Here is a 23,628-nt window from a genome sequence, read left to right on the forward strand (position 1 = left end):
CACTTGCGTGGGTTTTTGAGTGATTTAAGCATTTCCAAGATAGCCGAGAAAAGCTCGAATGAGCAAATTAAAATTCAAAGCGATGAGGATTGCTTTTTTGAATATTCATGGGATTGTGTACGTTTACTGGGTTCCTGAAGGTCAAACTATTAATCAACATTACTACCTTCAGGTCCTTGCTCAACTACGTGAGAAAATAAGAAAAAAATGACCCAAATTGTGGGAAAAAGAAGTCATAGGTTATTCATCAGGACAATGCACCAGCTCACATTGCATTGTCTGTCAACACGTTTCTAGCCAAGTAAACATCCCACTATTAGACCATCCAACCATAATCATCTGACCTCGCATCATATGACTTTTATCTGTTTCCCAAGGTCAAATCATTAAAAGGCGCAAGATTTCAGACCGCTGAAGCTGTGAAAAAAAAAGTGTCACGCGTCATGAAAGAGCTCGCAGACGAAGACTTCCAGCACTGTTTCGAACAATTCAAAAATTCAAATGGAGCATTGTAGGGATAGAGAAGGGGTGTATATTGAAGGGAATAATAGTTAAATATGTATAAATTTAAAATAAAATATTTTACATCAGTCTTGTTATATAATAGAGCCACACCTCATATATGTTTTCCTGATGACATGGCGGTATTGGTAGAGAGCACCAAATAAACAAATAAAATGCTCAGTGATTTAAGTGAGGCTTGCGAAAGTTAGGGTTTGAGGATCAACCCACCGGGTTGGTCTAGTGGTTAACGCGTCTTCCCAAATCAGCTGATTTGGAAGTCGAGAGTTACAGCGTTCAAATCCTAGTAAAGCCAGTTATTTTTACACGGATTTTAATACTAGATCGTGGATACCAGTGTTCTTTGGTGGTTGGGTTTCAATTAACCACACATCTCAGGAATGGTCGAACTGAGAATGTACAAGACTACACTTCATTTACACTCATACATATCCTCATTCATCCTCTGAAGAATTATCTAAACGGTAGTTACCGGAGGCTAAACAGGAAAAAGAAAGAAAAGGTTTTGAGGGTCAACAAAAAGAAGACAAAATGTATAGTATTAGTTGGAAAAGAGGAGAGGATTGAGATTAAGATAGGAAATGAAGTTTTAGAGCAGATGAAGAAATTTCAGTATTTAGGGAGTTTTATAACTGATGACCTGACTAAGAATATCAAGAAGTAAGCAGGCATCTAATAAGAAGGGAAGACTGCTCTATAGAAAGTTAAACTTAACGTTTAAGGAGGAGATTGTTAATGTTTTATCTGGAGTGTGCTCTATGGAACTAAAACGTAGACGATGAGAAAAGCAAAGTGAATTGAGGAGTTCAGGCTTTTGAGATGCGCGTGTGGTGCAGAATGATAATTATTAGAGGCAAGACCATGTAACAAATGATGTATTAAGGAGAATCAGAGAGAACAGGAAAACGCTAAAAATGTGTTTAATTATAGGAAAAGGAACCGGTCGGGACATGGTACTAGAAGGTGTTAGTGAATGAGATATAAGGCTTGGTGAACAGAAGGAAACGAAGAAATTTCAAACGATAAATGGGATTATGGAAAAGGGAAAATATGCTGAAACGAAGAGGTTAGCAAAGGATAGAACAAGGTGGAGAATTAAAGCCACGACAGTACCTAATAGGAACATTACTATGAATGAATAAATATATTATTTAGCAAAAGGTTTTGTTGTTTATTAAAAATGTGTGATCAACCTTACTCTTCATCAGATGGTTCAATTTAAATGAATCTTTTATACAAGAAGTTCTGTGTTGTTAATTTCTCATATAACTTAGATTAGAAGCTTTTAAATAAAAAAAATACACCATTTGTATCGACAGGTTTTTTTTTTGTTTTTTCCTGTTTAGCCTATGGGAATTACCGTTAGGTATTACAACAGTGGATGATATGTATGAGTTTAAATGAAGTGTAGTCTTGTATAGTCTCAATTCGACCATTCCTGAGATGTGTGGTTAATTGAAACCCAACCATCAACGAATATCGGTATCCACGATCTAGTATTCAAATCCGTATAAAAGTAACTGCCTTTACTAGGATCTGAACGTTGCAACTCTCGACTTGGAAATCAGCTGATTTGCGATATGTGTTCACCACTAGACCAACCCGATGGGTTTGTATTGGCAGTTTGAAGATTTTTTTTCTAAATCATTGCTTAGTATTGCATTATATGTTGATTTGTATGATCTTGATATTCAAAGTATTTTCATTTATAAGTGAAAAAAGTTTGGAAAGTTTAAGGGAAAGAAATAACGTATATTTCTGCATTCCAAAGGAACTTGTCAAACTTGGTAGTAATTTCTTCATATCATTTCTCTGTATTCCTTTTTGTTATATTTATCAAGTTGCAGGTTTTCTGTCGTCGTGTTTCTTGCATGCAGTTTTTTTTTCATGTGGGCACTATTTTTAGAGGCCTATGTAATTAAGATTAAAGTAAAAAAATTGTAAATGAATGAAACTTATTTTTTTTTTTTAAATTTTACTTCATTCTTTCTTTAAATTTTGATTAAAAAATTTAATTTAAAACATTTAAAAGTTGTGAAATTAGTAGTAGTTTTTAATTTGCCACCAGCATCTAAAGTTTGAAATTTAAATAATTGCAAACATAATTTTTTTTTTAAATTTGGTTTTATCATCTAGTTTTCATCAATTCATTCAACCATAGCTTTGCCGTTATGACCTTTTAAAAGATTACTCCATATCCAGTTGTATCCAGTGATTACTTGGTTGTAATAGACATTTTTAAAATAGATGCTACTCAATTTGAATAGGTGATCGACAATAAAATAACAAAGAATTTTATTACCGCATTTTATTTTACTAAGAACTCTTTTAACCGACAAGAAAATGTATTATTATTTAAACTTAAGTAGCCTGTTAGGAATTATGTAAACGGTTAGTGGTTTTCCTCCCGTGTAAGAAGTATTGTAATAGACAATTTAAGGCCTGGCCAAATCAGTTTTATTTAAACACCGTTTCCTTCTCTATACTTTCACCATTACAATTCTGTTTTTAGGTTGTAATTAATAAATCCTGATCTGCCGATCTGTATTATGACAGTAATGCATACACTTTATTACAGAAACAAGGAATGCAGCCTCTTACGGACACATATCAACAAAATTTTATTAAATAAAGCTTCTCCTAGACTTTTCATGTATTTTTATTTACCATTTTACTGGTTTGATGCTGTTGTCCATTTCTATTCCGTACTGATCTTTTAACCTCAATATATTTCTTATATTCTACATCCTCAATTCCAATACTGTTTAATATATTGCAGTTTTTTTCCTCTATTGTCAAGTTAGGTAAACCCGTATGTCTAAATACACGGTCCACCGACTTAGTACCTCTCTGTAAGATTCAGCTACAAATTTCTTTTCTCTCCTATTCATCTTAAAGATTTCTTTATTTCATGTCATCTGTATTGATGCACCTAATTCTCAACAACCTTCTGTTGCATCACTTTTTATTAAAGACCATGTCTTCCTTTCCATTTTTCATGTTCTTTGTCCATGTTTTATTACTTTAAAACACTACACATTGTATTATATATACTGGTTGTCCCAGAAGTTTCCATACATACGGAAAATTTTTTATGAAAAATATTTTATTTTTATATATTGTATTTATAGAAACTTATGGACCACTCTGTATAATGAAAAATGGTGGTGGTGGTGGGTAGTAGTAGTAGTATTTGTATATGTGTGTATCTGTATTTTTTTTTTTTAATTTACGTAAATAAGATATTAATAATGCCTCATTTCTGGAAATGTTACTTATTATTTAAAATTTTTAAGCAGAAGGTAATCTAAGTATCCAGTTCACCTTGAATGGTGAATAATTCCATTACGTCGTATCATGTTTATTTTTTTATGTTAGCATTTGTCTTTAAGAAAGGTAGGTATCCCAGTTTTGTAATTTATTCACGATAATTAATCGTAAAGACCGCATATAACAACTTTTATGAATACAAAATTGATACAAGTGAATTAATGAATGAATCTGATGTAAAAACAAATCTGATTCATTTACAAAGTTATAGTGTCAGCGATATCAAAATGTAAATGTGAAAATTAATTAATTTATAATTTGTAGGATCCGTTTAAAACTGCATGGCGAATAACGCTTTAAAATTTTAAATAATTTGGTTATGAATTTCGTGTGTTACCAGTTGAAATTAAAAACGCTGAATCGAGTTCTAAAAAAAAATTGGCTCTTTTGGATTTACTAAAAAAATTTCAAAGGCAGTTAAAAAACGTAAAATTTAACAGGCTAAATTGTTTCATATGTTTTATGTAAATTTGATGATGTCCATTTCTGAGGTATTTAATTTTTCTCAACCAAACAAACATTTATCGGATGAAAAAACTGTGTCGCAGTAAGTGCGTCAGAAGGACGTATTTCCGGTTTAAGTTAACCTTGAAAACGTAACCAAAAACCAAGTTTTTTGCCTCTTAACTCCGGTTCCTGTGAACCGATTTGCTTGAAAATTGGTTCTATTTCTACTAAGTTTACATCATCCTAAAAAGTTTCATCGGTAAAAATATGCGCCCAGTACAACGAAAAAGTGAAAATGACCCAAAAATACTGTTTTTTAACTCTTAATTCAGATCCCTGTAAATTGATTCGCTCGAAAATCAATTGGGCTTCATTCCCAATAGATTTATATCACCCCACCAAGTTTCATCAGAATCGGTTAAGATTTGCGTCCGGTAGAGAGGACGAAAAGATCTTGTAACATACATTAAGATTACAAGCTTAGTAAATAATCTTAGTATATTGGTAGTTTTGTAGTTTAAAAACAAGCTGAAATATTTAGAAAGATATTACATTTATAGAAATAAAGATTTCAACTTAGTTAACCACCAAGTACATTTCGAACATGATGATTTATCAAGTTGGCATTGACATCTGGTTTGACAGTTTTAATTGATTTAGCCTTAGCAGCCAAATATCTCATTATTTTATTGATAATAGTCTTTTATTGACTGATGATGGGCCCGAGTGATCCGAAAAGGCCTTTTTGAGTGGAGGATTTTTGACACTCAACTTGAACGCGAATTCTATCTTACTTTATAAATGTGTATCTGGTAGCTTATAATTATAAATAATTAATTATTATCCGACAAATGGGACAGCATGTTTGACAAATTGATATATATGTACATAAATATTGCAGAATCGTGTTTAGGAAACTCCAAAGCGTAAAGAAAAGTTGGTTCTCCTTCCCCCGACACATCCTTATAAAATCTGACCGGGCCCAGTAGCGATTTTTACAAATTCTTTGGAAATCCGCTAACAACATAATATTTATTACCGTATGCTGTGCCTTGTACAGGCAGCACATTGATAGTCTTATCGTTGTTACAGGAAATGAGTCATGTGCAATATATCATAAGAATTTCTCCTACTACTGTATTAGAATCATAGTTTACTTTTATTGTATCGTGTTTTTGGGAATTCCAAGGCTTTAAAATTGGTCATGACTAATTGACAGATGTTATATTAGAAACGTATTGTTGACAGATTCAAAGGATTTGTGGTGGGTTTTACACCGATATCGAATACAATGGTAGGGTGACTAGCATTTCTTCATCCTATTTTATTTTTTCAGATATTTTTTGGGGGACAGGTTATAATCCGCGTATATAGAGCCGCGTTATAGCGGGGATGTACTGTACGTAAAATGAAACGAGTTTCTGGAAATAGGGTACATCCAACTTTTAGTTTTACTATTTCAAGTGAATTTCCTTCATGCTTTTCATTTACCTTTCTACTCAGTTTATTCCAAACTCGTAAACGTGTCGCATCTCGGTCACTTCCTCTTCTTTTTTTTTTTTTTTAAATATTTTTTTAATTAAAAATTATGTTTTGAAAAAACTATCTTCCATCATTTGCTGTTGCCGAAAAATTAACTGTTGTGTCAGAGGCTGAAGTTACCGGTAACCTGCAGCCGGAAAAAAATATGAAATCAATTGAGTGTGTTTTCGAGATAGGCGAAAGAAAAAGATTATATTGCTGGACACTTCTTCAAAAAAAAAAAACAAAAAACGATCGTTTTGTGGACTGAAATCCAGAAAATTTCCCGATTTAAAGCAAGAACTATCCTTGTTTATTTAAGAAAAAAGGCAAAAAGTGTTTTACTATTTCTACAGAAATGTGAATTATAAAAGCGAAACAAATTGCTTTAGCAGGTAATTGAGATTTTTACTGCTAACAGAGGTTAGTTTCAAAAAAATGTAGATCTGGTTTGACTATAAGAAGACTGAGCACTGTTTGTTAAATATTGCCAGATGCATATGAAGAAAATTACAGAAGTTCATTGATATGTTATTCGCAAAAAAATCCTATTTCAAACTATCACAAATAGGTAATGCTGATCAAACGCCTGTATACTTCGAAATTCCATAGAATTCAATTGTAAGAAGTGTTCCTATTCGAACTAGTGGTTTTTGTTTAACAAAAGTGCACAGTTTAATTTTAGCAGATGGACCAAAACTTGTTATTTTCAAGCGAAAGACTTTGCTCAAAGAAAATTTCACGAAGAGGTTTGATGTAATGAAAATGGATGAATCGATATTTATTTGTTGGATGAATGATTGAAATCGATGTGATTTTGTAGAATCAAAAGCTTGCGAAAGGTAAAATTTATGTTCGTCCTTGATAGCTTTCGGGGACATTTAACGTTTGAGAATGTTAAAAAAAATCATTATCGATAAATAATTCTGAATTGGTAATTATTCCAGGAAGATTAACTTCTTTCCTTCAACCTGGACTGTGAATGGATATTGACTGTGGGAAAATATATTTTCAAGAATATATTTCCCAAAGCTTTAAAAGCTTTAAAAAATGTTCAATATCAAATAATATGGATGGGACGGAAGATATCCTCTGAGAAATTTTTTTATTAATACAAATCTTCCTTCCATTCATTGAAGTATCTAAGGTGTACATGGGTATATATTTAAAATTTTTTTTTATTTTTCATTAATCTTAAAAGTAGCCCGTGGGTCTTATGCGTAGCTCGATTTATGTGGGAATGAAAACGTTATTATTTTTTTGTCTTGTTGAATAACATCACATCGAATCAGGTTGATTTAAAGTAGATAATTAGATCAATAAATAGACTTTTAAGCCCCCAAAAACCAAGGGGACTATAAACGGAATCTGTACTTAATTTTTTTTTTTTTAATTTTCAAGATTGAAAATCTAAATTATATGTAATATTATTAATGCAGACGACATGACAACTTAAAAAAGGGGTTTCCATGAAATCCGACTTCAGAATTTTAATTTTTTTTATAATTTCTGATACTTTATCAATTTTTCTAGATGTGGCTGTTATAAATGTTACATGAGGAAGCTGTTGAACAAGGGGATGGTGAAATGAGACCCAATATTTTATTTTCCCAAAAACACTCTTAATGCAGTTTAATTTTGGTAATTCTATTTGGTGAAGATGGTCAAAACGTTTTACTAAGAATTTTGATTTCTCAGTTATACTTTTAATACTGTATAATTTTTAAGTCGGGCGATGATAACGCCAAAGCATTTCTCAACCAGAAAAAAAATAAAGTAAAAACATTATTTGATCAATGGTTTCAAATAGAACCAAATTTTTTTCCTGAATGTTTTAATCTTTTTCGCAGATGTATTTCTAAAACATTACATAAAAACAAGTTATTAATATTTAAAACACCAATGGCATATTTGAAATAAAAATGTATAAGGATGAAGTCTGAAAAGTTCCAGTTTTATTTTCAAATGTTGCTGGTATTATTATTAAATTATGCTATGTAAATAAAAAAAAAAATACAACTAGATAGTCTGATTTTTTTTTTTTTTTTTAATTTTCAGTTTGTGACAATAAAATGCATTTTTAATTTTTAGTTAGTTGCGTTTTAAATCCTATTTTAATTCAAGGATTGCAGAATTGTAATTGCAGTGTTTCATCTTGCATAGTGCTTAATAGAATGTACATTTAATTTTTACTGAAACAATATTAATTATTTGCTTTTTTAAAAATAAAATCGAAAATAGAAAACTTTTCAAAATCTCTTACAAAAACCAAGATTATCATTTTGGTTGTTACATAACTATCATTAATAATATCGTAGGATTTTGAAAAAATCCTACAAGGATTTTTTTTTTCAAAAAATCCTACATTTCATGTAACTACAAATTAGTCAGAAGTTTAAATAGTTGGTAGAGTATTTTTAGACTAACTCACTGAGGTCGTCAACAGTTAATTTTATTTTATGAAATAGGAAGAATTTCTGTTATTTCACAATTTTGGTTTATTTTATGAAAATAATTGTTTTCTTTTTATTTCTGATTTTTCAGTAACTGTTGATGGTTTTTTTAACGATTGAAATCGCTATTTTGTTTGTTTTTTTTTTAACGTGGAACGTTTTATATTTTCCCAATTTAATTCAATAGCCGTTTAACACAATAATCTTTCCTTGTATTTTATTTTTTTTAAATGTTTAAATTAACGAAGTAATTTTTCATACATTTAAATACATATTCTAGGTAATATGTATTCTATTTAATAATTTTTTTGTAGAAAGATATAGAGACAAAAAATTTCCTACTAAGGAAATTGCGACGTATGATTTGATTTATAAACTATTTGAAATATTTTATCCCAAATGACATTGTCTGGTAAAAAGCAGATAATTCTATATTGCATAATGGTATGATTAAAAGTAGTACTATTAAGTTGAACTTTATACGCTCTTTGATTTGTTTTTAGATGAAAAAATGTATGAAAACTGATTATATTATTAAAAAATTATTACGTAAAGTATTCTGTATTTTATTGGATTTATAGCAGTATTGACATTCTCCCCTTCCATGTTAATTTGCAATTCGTATGGCTCTATAAGAGATAACTTTTTTTTTCTTGCGAATAAAAGTTTTAAACTACACTGGATTTTGTTTGATATTTCATTAATTAAAACATTTTTTCATAAAATAGAAAAGAAAACAATCTTCAAGATTTTAAAATTTAATTAGGAGGTTTTTATTTTTTCCACAATTTTCATTGGTAGATTTCATTTTGTAGGTAGTTCCTTTTCAAACCCCCCCCTCACACACACTCTGTTTAAAGAATGATTCTTGTAATGTTACCGGCGCTTTCTGAGCTCATTCTGCTAGCGAAAATAATGAAAAAGGTTCATATAACCACTCTATTAGCGAGTTACAGCTAGCAAAAAATTTTGCCCTGAATCCTGGCAGAGATTTAGATAAAGTAATACTGAAATTCTAGGAACCTAAATTAAGGGGTAAATTAGATAGTATCTTATGGTTTTTGACCTGACAAATTAAATAAAAAACACATTTTAGAACCATATCTTCAGCAGTTTTCATAATATCTAATGTAAAACTTTGTTATATGACTAATAAATGAGTAAAGTTCAGTATCAAAATTAGTAGAGAATTTAATTCTGAGAAAATTGATGTAAATTGATTGTTCAATAAAGAACAAATGCAGGTTCTAGAAATTCGATTTTATTACTTAGATTACAGAAAAGACTAAAAATTATAAAAGACTAAGATTACAGAGACTACAGAAAATAAAACCTTTTTAAAAGGTAAAAATGTAATTGATTCATTTAATGAAGTTTACAGTAAAATTTCAAAAATCTGCCTATCTACTTCAATACATTCAGTTGCATGCTTTCAGACTGGTAACATTGCTATCTGCAATTCTGCCCGACTTTCCTTAATATGTGCGGCAGCATCTGTAACATGAGCAATCAACTCCTCGCTCATATTAATTTTTCTCTTGTGTGCAATACTTTTCATCCAACTTCATACACAAAAATTTAGTGGTATTAGATCAGTTGATCTTGGTTGACAAGAGTGGTGTGGCCTGCTGCAGCCAATCCATTGCTGTAGAAATTGCTCATTTATGTAGGCTGATACGGCACTTGAGGAATGAGGAGGTACACCATCGTGCTGAAAGTACATGTCTTGATGCTACTGGAATATTTAGTAGTAGTGACAATTATTGCTTAAGAAATTCTAACTAAAACTGTCGGAATTTAGACGTCCTGGGAGAATGAATGGTCCAATTAGCTGATAGTAAACTAGAGCACATCACATATTGATGTTAAATCGGTGTTGGAAATTACGTTCTACTGTTGTGTTTGGATTGACTTCTGCCAATTTCTGGACCCAAGTGTGTTCGTTGCAAAGGTTATTGAGTCCCGAGTTGAATCTCGTCAGTAAATAAAATGAACCTGTGCAATCGGCGGTAAAGAACAGCTTTTTGCAGAGACAACCCTGCCACTCAGTCATCATGAAGTAATGGAATGGTCAGCAGCGTGCTTTCACCATAAAAATGTTTTACATAACCAACGATAGTTTGGAAGGTGCACCGAGGGAGTTCTGGCTGCATTACAATTTAGGGCGGCTTGTTCCATCAAAAAACACAATAAAAACGTGGATTAAACATTTTTGAAGAGACTCGATCGGCTCTTAAAAAGAAACCAACAGAACGACCAAGAAGTACTCGTACTCCACACAATATCTGTACACGTTTCAGTTGTACAGAGCCCACGGCGTTCTTTGTAAACAGGCAGCTGTGATAGGGCTGTCCTGAGAATGTGTTCACCGAATTCTTCATTTCGATCGAAAAGTTCATCGTTACAATTTACAGATAGTGCAAGAACTGAAGGATAACCAGTTCACCAGTAACTGAATCACTTCCGAAGACCAGTTCACAACTGATCACCAGTTCTGCTTCTAATTCCACTTTAATTTCTGTCAAAAATTATGGCAAACATTAATGAGGACAAACCTGAATTTCTGGATAACCTTTGGATAATAGAAGAGCACATTTCCATCTCAGATTACATGAAGAAGCAGAACTATCATTTCTAGGCAGACAGCAACCCCGATGAATTTTATGAATCTCCTTTACACAGAAGCAAGGTGTATGGTGTGCAGTTTCATCACACAGAGTGATAAGACCATACTGTTTCGAAAATTAGGAGCGGATCACGACAACTATCACTTCGGATCGGTGTGTTCACATGCTGCAATATTTTATTACACTTGCATTGAACAAACAATTTCCCACACCAGCACAAAGCCCGGTTTCAACAGGATGGTGCAATGTTGCACACTGCAAAGCAATCAATAGCAGCTGCACAAGAATTATTTGGTAACAGTGTTGTTACCTGGCCTCCACAATCACCAGATTTGTCAGTTTGTGATTTTTTTGTGGGGGTCAGCCAAAGACACTGGGTGAATTGAAACGAGCAATTCAAGACAAAATTTATGGCATCCCAGCTAAGATGCAGCAAGCATATGTAGAGGAAGATGCCTGACTTAATTTTCAAAAACCGATATTAAGTTCTTTGATAATTTTATATTTTTTTTATATATTGCATTTTTAAATTGTAATGATAGGTTTCTGTCAATAAATTTTGTTTTTTCATTTTTGTATCACCATATATATATATATATATATATATATATCAAAACCCTGTTACTTAGGTATAGATCTCTTTTTCTGTTTGTGTGGGATACACAAAGACAAAATCTACCTGAATGAAACTTACAGCATAATTCTATTTTAATTAGATGTATTAAATTATCCTAGTTAAATCTTTGTAGTCTCTACTGTTAAAAAAACAAACAAAACATTTTTTCCCCAAACTCAATTAGAATAAAAAATATGTATACTCGTATATATACACATGACTTATATGGATGCATTTTAACAAGAAAAATTAAGTGATGAATTTTAAAGCAAATAGAATTTTAAACTAGTTGACATCTTTAAAACAGATGTTCCTTACCTCATTTTATAGGAACAGTTTTCGTGATTCACTTGCTGGGGTATTTCAGTAAAAGATTTTAGATGACATAAATTTAAAAAGATAAATATCCGAATTGTTTAAATAAATTATGATTTGAAATAAAGAATAAAGATATTTGTGTTCATCAAACATGATATCCTCCGAGAGTGATTTTTTTTTTTAAATATCTTGAATCTAAAACAAAAATATTGAAACACTCTGTTTCAAAATTCTATGTATACATGTTTTTATTTGCTAGCTCTTAATTTGCTTTATATCATTTCAGCATTTAAGTAATCTGCAGTCATAAAAATTGGCATGTGCTATCTTTTATTTGACATTGTATTCAGGAGTTGGTTGTAACACTTTTTTTCTTGAAAATTAGATGAGGAGTGCTACATCTGTAAGTGGTGGCTAGGCTATTAAGTTTTATTTGTCCGTTAAAGAAAATCAAAAATATATTGAAAGTAATATTGCCACACTAGAGAATTAAAATATATATAAGAAGGCATTTGACAAATTTCTACGATAGCAATGAAGTGAATTTTTTTCTGGCTTTGTCTTCTTTAGAAGACAATTATGACAGTGTATGATAGGATCATACATTGATTCCATCAGGAAAAACGTTTTCTCAAAACCTCTAAAATATGTGTTATTAATAAAGTAATATTTACTGTATTATTTGATTAAATATCTTTCTAGCAAACCATTTTTTTACATTCATGTTTAGAAAAATTCACATTGCCTTAAATTGAGAGAGTAATGGAGAATTAAATAAGAGATTCAGAATTCATGTTATTTTGATTGTTAATAACTTCTTCTTATGTGATCATGAAAAATCATGTTTTTCTTTGGTCATATATGATAATTTTTGCTTGATTTTATTATTCAGTTAAGTCAGTAATGATTTTTTTGTGTAATGAGTTTCCATTTACCAAAAACAATTATCATAATCATTCCAGCAGATGCGATGATTTTTGTCTTCTTAGCAGCATCATTTTTTATCCGTTGTTTTAACTGTTCTTTCATTTTTATTTTGTGTTATTATATTTAAATTTTAAATAATTTTAAATTTTATTATATGCAAACAATACTTGCACAATTGGTTACACAATTGTATTTCTTTTCAGTAATGTTGCATAATGTTTCATACATATTCAAATATGATGTTCATTTTGCTAGTAGCTTTTTTCATATGCAAATGTTCATATAAGGTACAGTGTACTTGTTCATTTTAGATGTTAACAATTCAGCAATTTTATAAATCTTTATTCAGTGATTTTCTATAGTATCATGAATTTTCTCGACAATTTCTGATGGTGTCTCATTTGGATATTTAGTATGCGATTTGTCTTTTTTATTTATATGAGTTTTGATTAAAATCAAAAATAAAGATTGGTTTGATGATTCAGAGTCGCCATTATCACTTTCACAACTTATAAAAATTAATACCTAATCATTGCACAATAATTTAGTTTTTATCGTTTAAAAAAATCCAAAATGAAAGGTTATAACAAAGAAACAAGTAATTGAAATGTTGATGAGATTATGTAAAGTTATATATATATCTCTACCATTATAGTTTATATTCTTGTGGCTGTGTATTTCTAATCCAAAAAATTATTAAATATTTTACATCCACAACCGTGTGAATTTTAAAGAACCACTGCCCTTGAACAATTTATTTTTATTCATTTTTCAACTTCTTATTGTTTGAAATTTGATTCAAATAGATTTTTTTAAAAGTTTTATTGTAGAATTTGGACATAATTATGTCCAATTCCTAAATATAAAGTCCTTTAGATTTTTTATCTTTTAATCATTTGAATCTACAGAAAAGAATCATTTTGATTATATTTTTTAAATTTAGTTGTCATCAGGTTAACTATGGATAGTAGAGGTTTTTTGTTTTATAATGTGTAAAAGTATACCAAAATATAATTTAAGGGTTTTTTTTTTTAATAAATCATTACAGTATTTAAAATATATTTTTTTACTTTCATCAGATAGAAAGGTAATATAAGAGTAGTAATAATTTTCTCACTTGTAATTAGAGATAAGGGTTAAATTTTAAGCTCGAAAGAAAATTCCCAAAAATTTCAATGCCATCATTTCCAGCAGTTCTTTTAACTTTTTTTTTAATTCAATTTAGTAAAAACATTTTTAAAACTATCTATTAATTATGTACAGTTTTAAGGTATCTAATCATTATGGTTGAAAACTTTTCGTACATGTTTTCATGCAAATACATATTTTCAATGAAGTTGCTTTATTTGTTAAAAAGATTGTATAAGTATCCTCAGTCATATTTTTCACCACTTCGCATGAATAAACTTTACCGTGAAATGAGTTTTTGTATGTTACAGATTTATTTAATTATTATTTCATCTTACAGTAGTTAATAAAATATCTTTAGTATTTATTTATTGTTTTATGATAGTTTTTAAGTGTTGATGCATTATTGTTTTATGATGCACTATAACACCAAGTAGTTTTATTTATTGCACTTAAAGATATTCCGTTATATATATATATATTTTTTTTTTAATAGCAATAAAATCAAATATAAATTTTTATTTCAGTTTTTTATAATTACTTTATGAATAGGCCATTGACATCAATAAACTTCTGTATTCCAATTTTTCTTTTTAATATATACATATATATATATGAAGTTATGTAAATATAATTATACATTGTTGTTTCATTATTATAATAGAAATCAGTAGATAAGTTTTAAATAACCTGCATAATTTCTAGTGACTTCTCTGATGTTTTACTAATTGTGCTTGCAAATCTTTTTCCGTTTATCTTATTTTATTGATCTAATGTTTAATTTTATGATTTGTAAAATTATTTAATGGTTTTTTATAAATATATTTTAAAGAATTAAAGCCGTTAAATGTTACTAGATGAGAAATGAAATAAACAGAGTATTATTGTTTGTCATGCTCGTAATTGCTGAATCTGTTATAGCATTAATTCAAGATCAAGGTTATATTCTTTTTTCTTTATATATTATTTTTTATTTTACAAAAAAAAAATAATAGTTATGCCTAATTAAATATCAATAATGGTAATTTATCTCTCAGATAAATTATACTTCCTTTTGTCTTCTTATGTTTGTCATAATTGATAAATTTATGCAGCTTATTGACCTAATTGTGGTGTTATCATCTAGTCAGAATAATTAATTATTTTTATCTCTATACTTTTTTTATGGAATTTTTCTTTTGTTTATTAAATATGTATAAATAAATTATATAATTGACTCCATTTTTAAGTATTCTTTTGATTCGAAAAAATATATTTTAGGATATAAGTATTTGATCTGCTTGCTTTCAAACATTTTCCATTATATTTTTAATGTATGAATGTCTAGTCATTAGGCTGACAAAATTTCAATCTGATATGTATCAATCTATTTAGTTTTGTCACTCAGCCGATTTCTTCTTGACCTTACACCCAAGTAAAGGTCAATTCTGGATGAGTATGTGTGGTGAATGAAATTACCTTTAATTCAAATCTGTTTCTTCTGCAAGATGCCCAGTTAGAATATCCAACCCTTTCCTGATCCATGTTGAAGATAAAGAAGGATCAGTAGTCATCTCAGATTTATTATTCGTTTTTGTGATGTACACATGATCTTCCATGAACTGTATATGGACATTTCTTTGACTCCTTCTTGCCAATGGTATGTAAATGTGGAAAAGCTGATTCTGCCAATTTTGTCTGAGATTCAATCTATAAATCCAGAGTCTGCATAGTTGAAGATAATGTGTGCTATATACATGTGGATGTGGATGGAAAGTAACTGAAGTATATAAAAAAATTAAGTGACGTGGATCATAAATATTTTCATAAGGCAGTTTAAAACCAGAGATTCAGGAATGCATAACCATACGTTGCCTGAAATAAACAAAAGATAACATACGTTGTCTGTATTAAAAAAAGGATGTTTGTGCACTTAAAATCAAATATCTGTTGGAAAGTTATTTGTCCAGTGGTCCTTTATGGATCAGAACATCGCATGGAAGTGTCTTAAAGAAAAATAGTTGTGATGGAAAATAAAACTTTTGTAGTGAGCTGATAGATTGTACAAGGTTCTAAATAATGCAATAAAGCATTTTTTAAATTAAATGACTAGGTTATCTTATGCATGAACTTGTTAAAGAAAGAACCTGGGGTGTGGACTAAGTCAAGAATGAGCAAGGTTGTGTAAATATTGATACGAATGCAGCAAAACTGAAAAAAATTTATGTATTGATTTCAAGTAAATAAAGAAAAGAGACTAGAAAAGCAGATTGTATAAATAAGTTGGTTTAAATGCTACAAGGGAAGATATTGTATGTGTGTGTGTATATAGAGAAGATGATATTAAAGTATGGAAACAGCTTCATATTTCAAAACTGAGGAATAGTAGGTGATAAAAACCAAGTATGGATTTACTTAGTTAAAAATTACTACTTTATGGTGTGTTTAAAAATGTTTTGTCTGCCATATTGGATTAAACTTTTTTGTTAAAATAGGAAGTCAACATGTGATGCATGGTTTTGTGGAAAGTTTTATGAGAAAATAATAGTGAAAACTGTTTCTCGATAAATACCTTTCTTTTCGAATTATAAGCAATCAAAGTTGGTAAAAAAGGGGAAATTCGCATTAGTAATAAAACAATGTAAAATCTCCTTAGTATTTTTTTTATTTTGTATTGCCTTCAGAATTACATCCAGTAACAAACTTTAAACAGTTAATGTTGAAATTAATGGCTTAAACGCTAATAATTTTTGTTATCAATCTGCAGATTGGTTTGCAATGAGTTTCCAGAGCCTTTTCTCTTGAGCTGTTTTCTGTAGTTATTCCTAGCTTGAGCTATATATTTTATGATCTACCTTATGTATTCCATTCAGCGTTCCTCTATGATTGACTAGTAAATGAATATACCAGACCTGTAAATGAACGTAAATATTTTTATAATCAATTAAAATATTGTACTGAATTGCATTCCTCAAACCATTACAAAATAGTAATATTGGCCTGAGTGTGAAAAGAAGTTATGATACCTGATGTAATAACTTAACAAAGTAATCTAAATTTCAAATTTTTTTAAACGTATATCTATATAGATTGGTGGATAATATAACACAAAAATTATCATTTTTTTAACTAATCACCTAAATTAATTACGTAACGGAAATTATTATTTTTTTAAACCTTTTCACTGGCACAGTCATTGATGAAGGTTACATACAAGTAACTAAAATGGATTTAACATTAAGTACATCATTTAAATGCTATACGAGTCTTATTTTTAATGTTATCTCAAAATACTACGTCATAGATGGGAGTTACATTAGAAACAAATTGTGAAAATAATATACTTTTGACCTACCTCAAAAAATGTTTTTCAGTTCATATTACAACATATTAATTTAATTTTTTAAATAGTGAGACACCACTTCTTTTCTGGTAAGCTTGATCTATAGAACTATTCTACTACAATTACGTAGATTTATAGATTATGCTTAAGAGTATAGAATGGAATTTTTTGTTTGAAAAAGCCATGCCTGAATTCATAATGTAGGGTTACTCCATTTTAATTCAACAAATGATCAGTGCATCACTAATTTTGATTTCGTTTATATTTGGTATATGATAACTACCCACCTTGTAGTGGCCAATTTTTAAAAAAATCTTTTCTTGAGTTGACTATTTTCTAACTCGCCAACAGATAAAATCAGTAATTTTCGCCACTCTTTCCATGAGCATTGTTATTTTACATCATACAGAGGGTCAAAAAGGGATTTTTGGAAAAAGGAAAGATGGAACTTCATTTTAGTTTACTCAAAATTCATTTTGTTACATAATCAAATCTTGTAATATTTACTGAAGTTACGTTTACAAATTGTTTTTTCAAAGTTTGGACCCAAAATAAATAATGAAGGGCTTAGAATAACAGGCCTGTTTTTACCTTTTAATTCTTAGTTGCTAGTAGTACTTATAAAAAAAATTGGACTGTTACCGAGTGTCTTTCATTAAAAAAAATGGCTGCCAAATTGTAAGATTTTGAAAATGTCTAATTTTTGGGACCCAAAATCCACTTGTGGGACAGGTGGCAAAAATCTGAAATGTTTACAGCAGTAAGTACTTTTTATGTACTTTAAAACCATATAAAATTTATTTCTTTACTCAAAGGAACTGACAAGTAATGAAGCCAACAAAACTGATAAAAAACACTGTTCCTTCTAACCATAAACAACGTTTCCAGAAATACTGATGTTATGTATATTTTTAGATTATAAAAATTACAATTCATTAGAATGAATAAATTGATAATTAATTAATAGTCAATTACTGAATGATAAATAATAATTACAAAATGATGAACAATTCAAATACATTAACAAGTTGTTCACTTCACTTTTACCTTATTTTAGTCCTGCTAATGGAATTATGAATAAATCTTCCACTTTTTGATACAAACTTAACTAACATAACTTAGTGCTCCTGCCATTTTTTTATTGAGTTGAACTGATAATGTTTTGGTGTAATGTTTTGACCTCTTCCAGTAGTTGATAGTATCTGCTATTGCATCTTAATTTTTATATTAAGAAATTGAAACTGAAGAAAACTAAATTGAATCTATGATTTCTGAAACATTACATCACATCTCAAATTGTACTAAACATAACATTGGGTTTCAACTTCTAAAAAACAAGAACGTGACAGTTCAAGAGAATATAACTACAGTTCCAGCATTAAAACATTGTAGAAACATGACAAATTAATAAATAAGTACTAGGAAAATTTGATACCAAAAATAATAATAATAATAATAATCTGAGCACTTCATTAGTGCCTGGACAATTTTCACATTGTGACAGCCTGCACGTTTCATTTTTAGAGCAGATAACATGAGTTTTACATTTTGGTGGGTGACACACATACAGAGTGAGTACATGACCCACCATCCAGAATACAAAATTTAGGTCTTAAATCAGCAAATTTTGAAAAACATAAGATAAGCCTTTTTTGAATATTAATTTACTTCCCATCAGAGCATGTCTTATAGAAACGCAATCCTTGTTCCTTGGCATCATTTTGGTAATAATCTTGGGACACATTTAATAACATTTTCATCAATTACGTGATTGGGTTTCTTTTTGCCAATTTGTGGCCAAATTCCAGTTGTTTTAACTAATTGTTTGGATTGACGGGCTATATACTGACCAACACTATTCTCATTTTTAATTTTTTGAATGCTCCAGCTGCTTGATAATAAACTCAAAACATTCATTTTTTCCTGTTGATGTATGAAGTACTGCATAATGCATAATTTTTCTAATGTGCTTAATCTTTTATTCTAAATTGAAAACCGTTTGCCAGAAATAATTGCTCATTTTACAGTAATGAAAATGTGTAAACAATATATGTGAAAGTTGGTCTTAAAAGATTCTTAAGTAGTTATAAGTTGTAGCTCATTATTCAGTTCTTAAATTATTTATGTATGCTCTTTTTTTGTTTTGTAGTCATGGGATTCTTTCTTCAGGAGTAGTTCAGCAGGTGCTGCACCAGGACAAGCATATACTGCACCACCTAGTCTTGCAGAATTAGGTCGTAACCAAGTACCAATTTCAAGTGTTGTACCATTCTTTCAAGGTGCTGGAACACCTGCTTTAGGTGGACAAGTTACTGAAAAAGTTATTGATGACCATCTTGCTGTACAGGCTATTATTAGATCTTATCAGGTATGATTATAATTTCTATTGTTTTTTTGTTTTTTTTTAATGAATATTAAAATGAAAATATTATTCATGTTTTTAGCATTTTTTGTATGAAACAAATGAACTCTTGTTCATTTGTTTCATAAAAAAAAAATCCTTCGTGTTATTATTTCACTTGGTTTTTTTCTCTTTTTTTTGAGAAAGTAATGTTTTAGTGCATTAGTAACAAAATCATTGTTACCTTATAATTAAATGTGTTTACATAATTATTTTTTACATTATAAGGATTGATTATTTCATTTTTTTAGTTTCTTCTTTCTTTTTAAGGTAAATCTTTTATTGCTTTTAGCGTTTTCAATGCATCTGAAGATAATTCTTTTTGTATTTAGTGTTTGTAAGTGCATTAATTATTTTTAGACTGGTTTTTCTTCAAAGTTTTTCAGTGTCTGTGAATTTATTTATTGTAAAAGTTTTACCAAATGTAAGCTACTTATCTTCTCTGTACTGTCTCCATCTGTATCATTCTTTTTAAGAGCATTACTATTAAAGTATTAAATCAAAATTATATAATATTACGGAACAATCTGTATTGCACTATACAAATGTTCAGGTTGTTTAATCATGTTACGTTATGAATAATTTGGTCTTGGTTTTGGTTGTTTGTTAGGAAGGTATTCTACATTTTCAATCATAATTTCATTTACTTCTTGTATTTGTTCTTTTATATATATATATATATATATATATATATAACATGTTCAAGGATGTTCAGTCTGTAATAAATAAATCTGTTTTAATTGTTTTACACATTTACTTTTGTTAATATGAATTAAATTTATTGTACAATGTACAACTCGTCACTTTCATTTTCATAGTGCCACAAAAATTCATGTGCAGCAACAATATGGTTTTCTTTGTATTATAGTATTATATATCTCACCCCATCTGTCATTCAGCACCCATCTGGCACACAAGTTTTTATAGGCAAATTTTTCAATTAAAACTTCATAAATCAAAAATTGTGAAATATCAGATACAATTGTAACATGATGTGAAGCACTGGTTTTCTCAAATCTTTTTGTCCTTTTCAATCAAATCGTCTGTTATCACAGATGGCATGTGCATTCATGAGAAAGAGAGATTGGTATGAAACAAATAATTTGATTTTTAAACTGCACTGTAAAGCAAATAATTCATTAAAAAATATGTACTAAATGTGTATAATGATAATAATCTATTGTTGTGGTTTAATTTTGTTGGCTGTATAGTTTATTTTTTTTACATCTGTCAGTTTGTTTGATAACTTTGCAATATTTTATGTTCCAAATATTTTGTAATACATCAGTCAAACATTTCATTTGCTAAATAATATCTAAATATTTTATAAATGCAGCAATAGAAGCATACTAGTGGTGCTGAAACCAGCAAAATTTCATTATTATTATTTTTTGTATCAAATTTTTCTAGTACTTATTTATTAATTTGTCATGTTTCTACAATGTTTTAATGCTGGAACTGTAATTATACTCTATTGAATTGTCACGTTCTTGTTTTTTAGAAGTTGAAACCTGATGTTATGTTCAGTACCATTTGAGATGTGATGTAATGTTTCAGAAATCATAGATTCAATTTAGTTTTCTTCAGTTTCAATTTCTTAATATAAAAATTAAGATGCAGTAGCAGTTACAGAAATATAAAAATCCTTATGGGTTAAATGAATGAATTTTGTTTTATTTACTATTTAACTTCAAAGTTTTCTTGTTAACTACTGTTTTGGATTATTTGATATTGTATTTAAACATTTTCCATTGTATGTATAAAAGTACAAAATATATTTATCATTTGACTTAATTTTTATTAATTTTATACAATAATAGTCAATGATTCTTTTTTTTTGTTATCTGTGCAATTATGTTTTCATTGAAGTTACTACAGCATTTTCTTAAATTTAGCTTATTATCATATACAATTAATTTTAAAACATTTATTTCTTTTTTCATTATTTATTTTGTTCATTTAAAAGTATTTTTACAGAAAATATACATTTTTTTTCTTTTTTCATTTAATTTCAGCATAAATTGAATCTAAATGTAATAAAAGTCTTCATTCATTATGTTACAGTGCTTCTTTAGATAATACTTTAAAGCATTAGCTATGAACTGCTAACTTGCTTAAAGTGAAATGTGTATTGCTTTAAAGTAATATTAATATAACATCTGTGGTTCAAAAGTTTTATTATTGCAGTTGCTGTTATTGATAAACTGGTAAAGTTTTTATTGGTCTGAACTTTTAATTAACTAATACCATGAGAAGGTTCTTTATTCACACCCTTTTTTTTATGAAAAGCCTTACTTTTTGTCTAATGCACTAATTTTTTTTATATTTAGAAGTTATTCCGGTGGTAACCAGAGAGTTTTTCAGTTACTTAAGTGAAAAATATTTTTTATGAAAAAAACATTGTTTTTATTAACGATTTGAACTTGTGCTTAGTATTGTATTATTAATGTAAGGAAATTGCCTATATCATTGTGACATTCAAATTATTTTCATACAGATATTCAAAAAAGTCAGTTAGAAAGCATGAAGTAAAAGAGTATATATATTTACATTCTAGAAACTCGATCACTATGTCAGTTTTCTGCTTTCTTTTCTGACTTATAAAAAAAAACATTATTTTATTCCAGAAGCCTTGTTGTGCTTGACAACTGTCCCTTCGTGTAATTTCTCTTCACTCATTTGTTGTTTTTATCAGAACAGGTTTCTGATATTTTAACCCACCAGGTTGGTCTAGTGGTGAACTTGTCATCGCAAATAAGCTGATTTTGAAGTTGAGAGTTCTGTTCAAATCCTAGTAAAGGCAGTTAGTTTCATAGGGATTTGAATATTAGATTGTGGACATCTGTGTTCTTTGGTTGTTGGGTTTCAATTAACCACACATGAATGGAATGGTCAACCTGAGGCTGTACAAGACTACACTTCATTCATACTATCATTCTCATTAATTCTCTGAAGTAATACCTTAGGTGGTTCAGGAGGCTAAACAGAAAAAGAGAGGTTTCTGACATTTGTGCTTCTTTGTTGCAGTTTTCAATTTTGTGAAACAAATGTCGTATAAATGTCAATGTTGTATAAATATCATATTAAATTGCGGTTGATATTCATTGATTGATCTTCAGTATGAGAGTATTGATCTTCAGATTGTGTTCTTTTTTATTAGGTTATTGATTGCATTCTGTTTTCCTTATTTTTTTCATAAGGTTTTTAAAGTGTTTGATGAGGAGTAATGTACATGCCTTAGTTACTCTAACATTATAATATTATTGTAAAAATTTTAATTTATACAAAGTATACATAAATTTATTTTTTGTAATTAAACATATTTTGTAATCCCACTTCCATATCCCACGCACAAGCTTCAATTTTATATGTGATATCATCAAACAAACAAAAATAAATAAAGAAAATTTATTAGAATTTTGTTTATTTATTTATGGTGTTTGTTCATTATTAATATATTTTTTTCATTTTCTAATTATAATCATTAAATACTGCTCTCAGTTTTTTAACAACTTCAAAAAATACATTTTTTGATGAAATATTTATTTTTTGCATTTAACATCACAGTTATTTCATCTACTGTAATGAACTTAACAATCATAAGATTTTTCTTGTACAAGATTAAAGATGTTAAAATTATTCTAGGTATGGATATTATTGCATGAAAGTCTATGATTTTTTATCTTACTAGATTTGTTAAATTGCTTTGCTTTGTTTATATAATGAAAGTTTGTGTCAGTGAATATTTTCTCTGAATCGCCGATGTAATTATTTATTCATAAATATAATCTACTTACGTAATAACCGATAATATTGCTTTTACTAGTAAGGATATATAGACAGAATTATTCAACAGTGCCTAAAGGTCATTTTATGCTTAAAATTTTCTACTTTTTTACTAAACCCGTAATCTGATTGGTTGAACAAGAAATTGGTTCTATGAAGTTTATCAGAAAACTAGCTAACACTGAAATATCACAATACTTATATGATATTACACAAATTGATTTCTTTCT

General features: G+C 29.0%; 1 protein-coding gene across 10 annotated transcripts in view; it reads left to right on the forward strand.

Annotated features, from left to right (window-relative positions):
* The window catches only part of Ogdh (oxoglutarate dehydrogenase Nc73EF), a 156,308-nt gene that overhangs the window by 65,931 nt on the left and 66,749 nt on the right, over nt 1-23,628 (forward strand). For all 10 annotated transcript variants that reach the window (XM_075377602.1, XM_075377598.1, XM_075377597.1 and 7 more), the window contains exon 3: nt 19,361-19,579. In XM_075377602.1, the coding sequence (XP_075233717.1) occupies nt 19,361-19,579 (219 nt within the window). The remainder of the gene's footprint in view (nt 1-19,360; nt 19,580-23,628) is intronic.

The sequence above is a fragment of the Lycorma delicatula genome, chromosome 10, assembly GCF_047948215.1.
Source record: "Lycorma delicatula isolate Av1 chromosome 10, ASM4794821v1, whole genome shotgun sequence".
Lineage (NCBI taxonomy): Eukaryota > Metazoa > Arthropoda > Insecta > Hemiptera > Fulgoridae > Lycorma > Lycorma delicatula.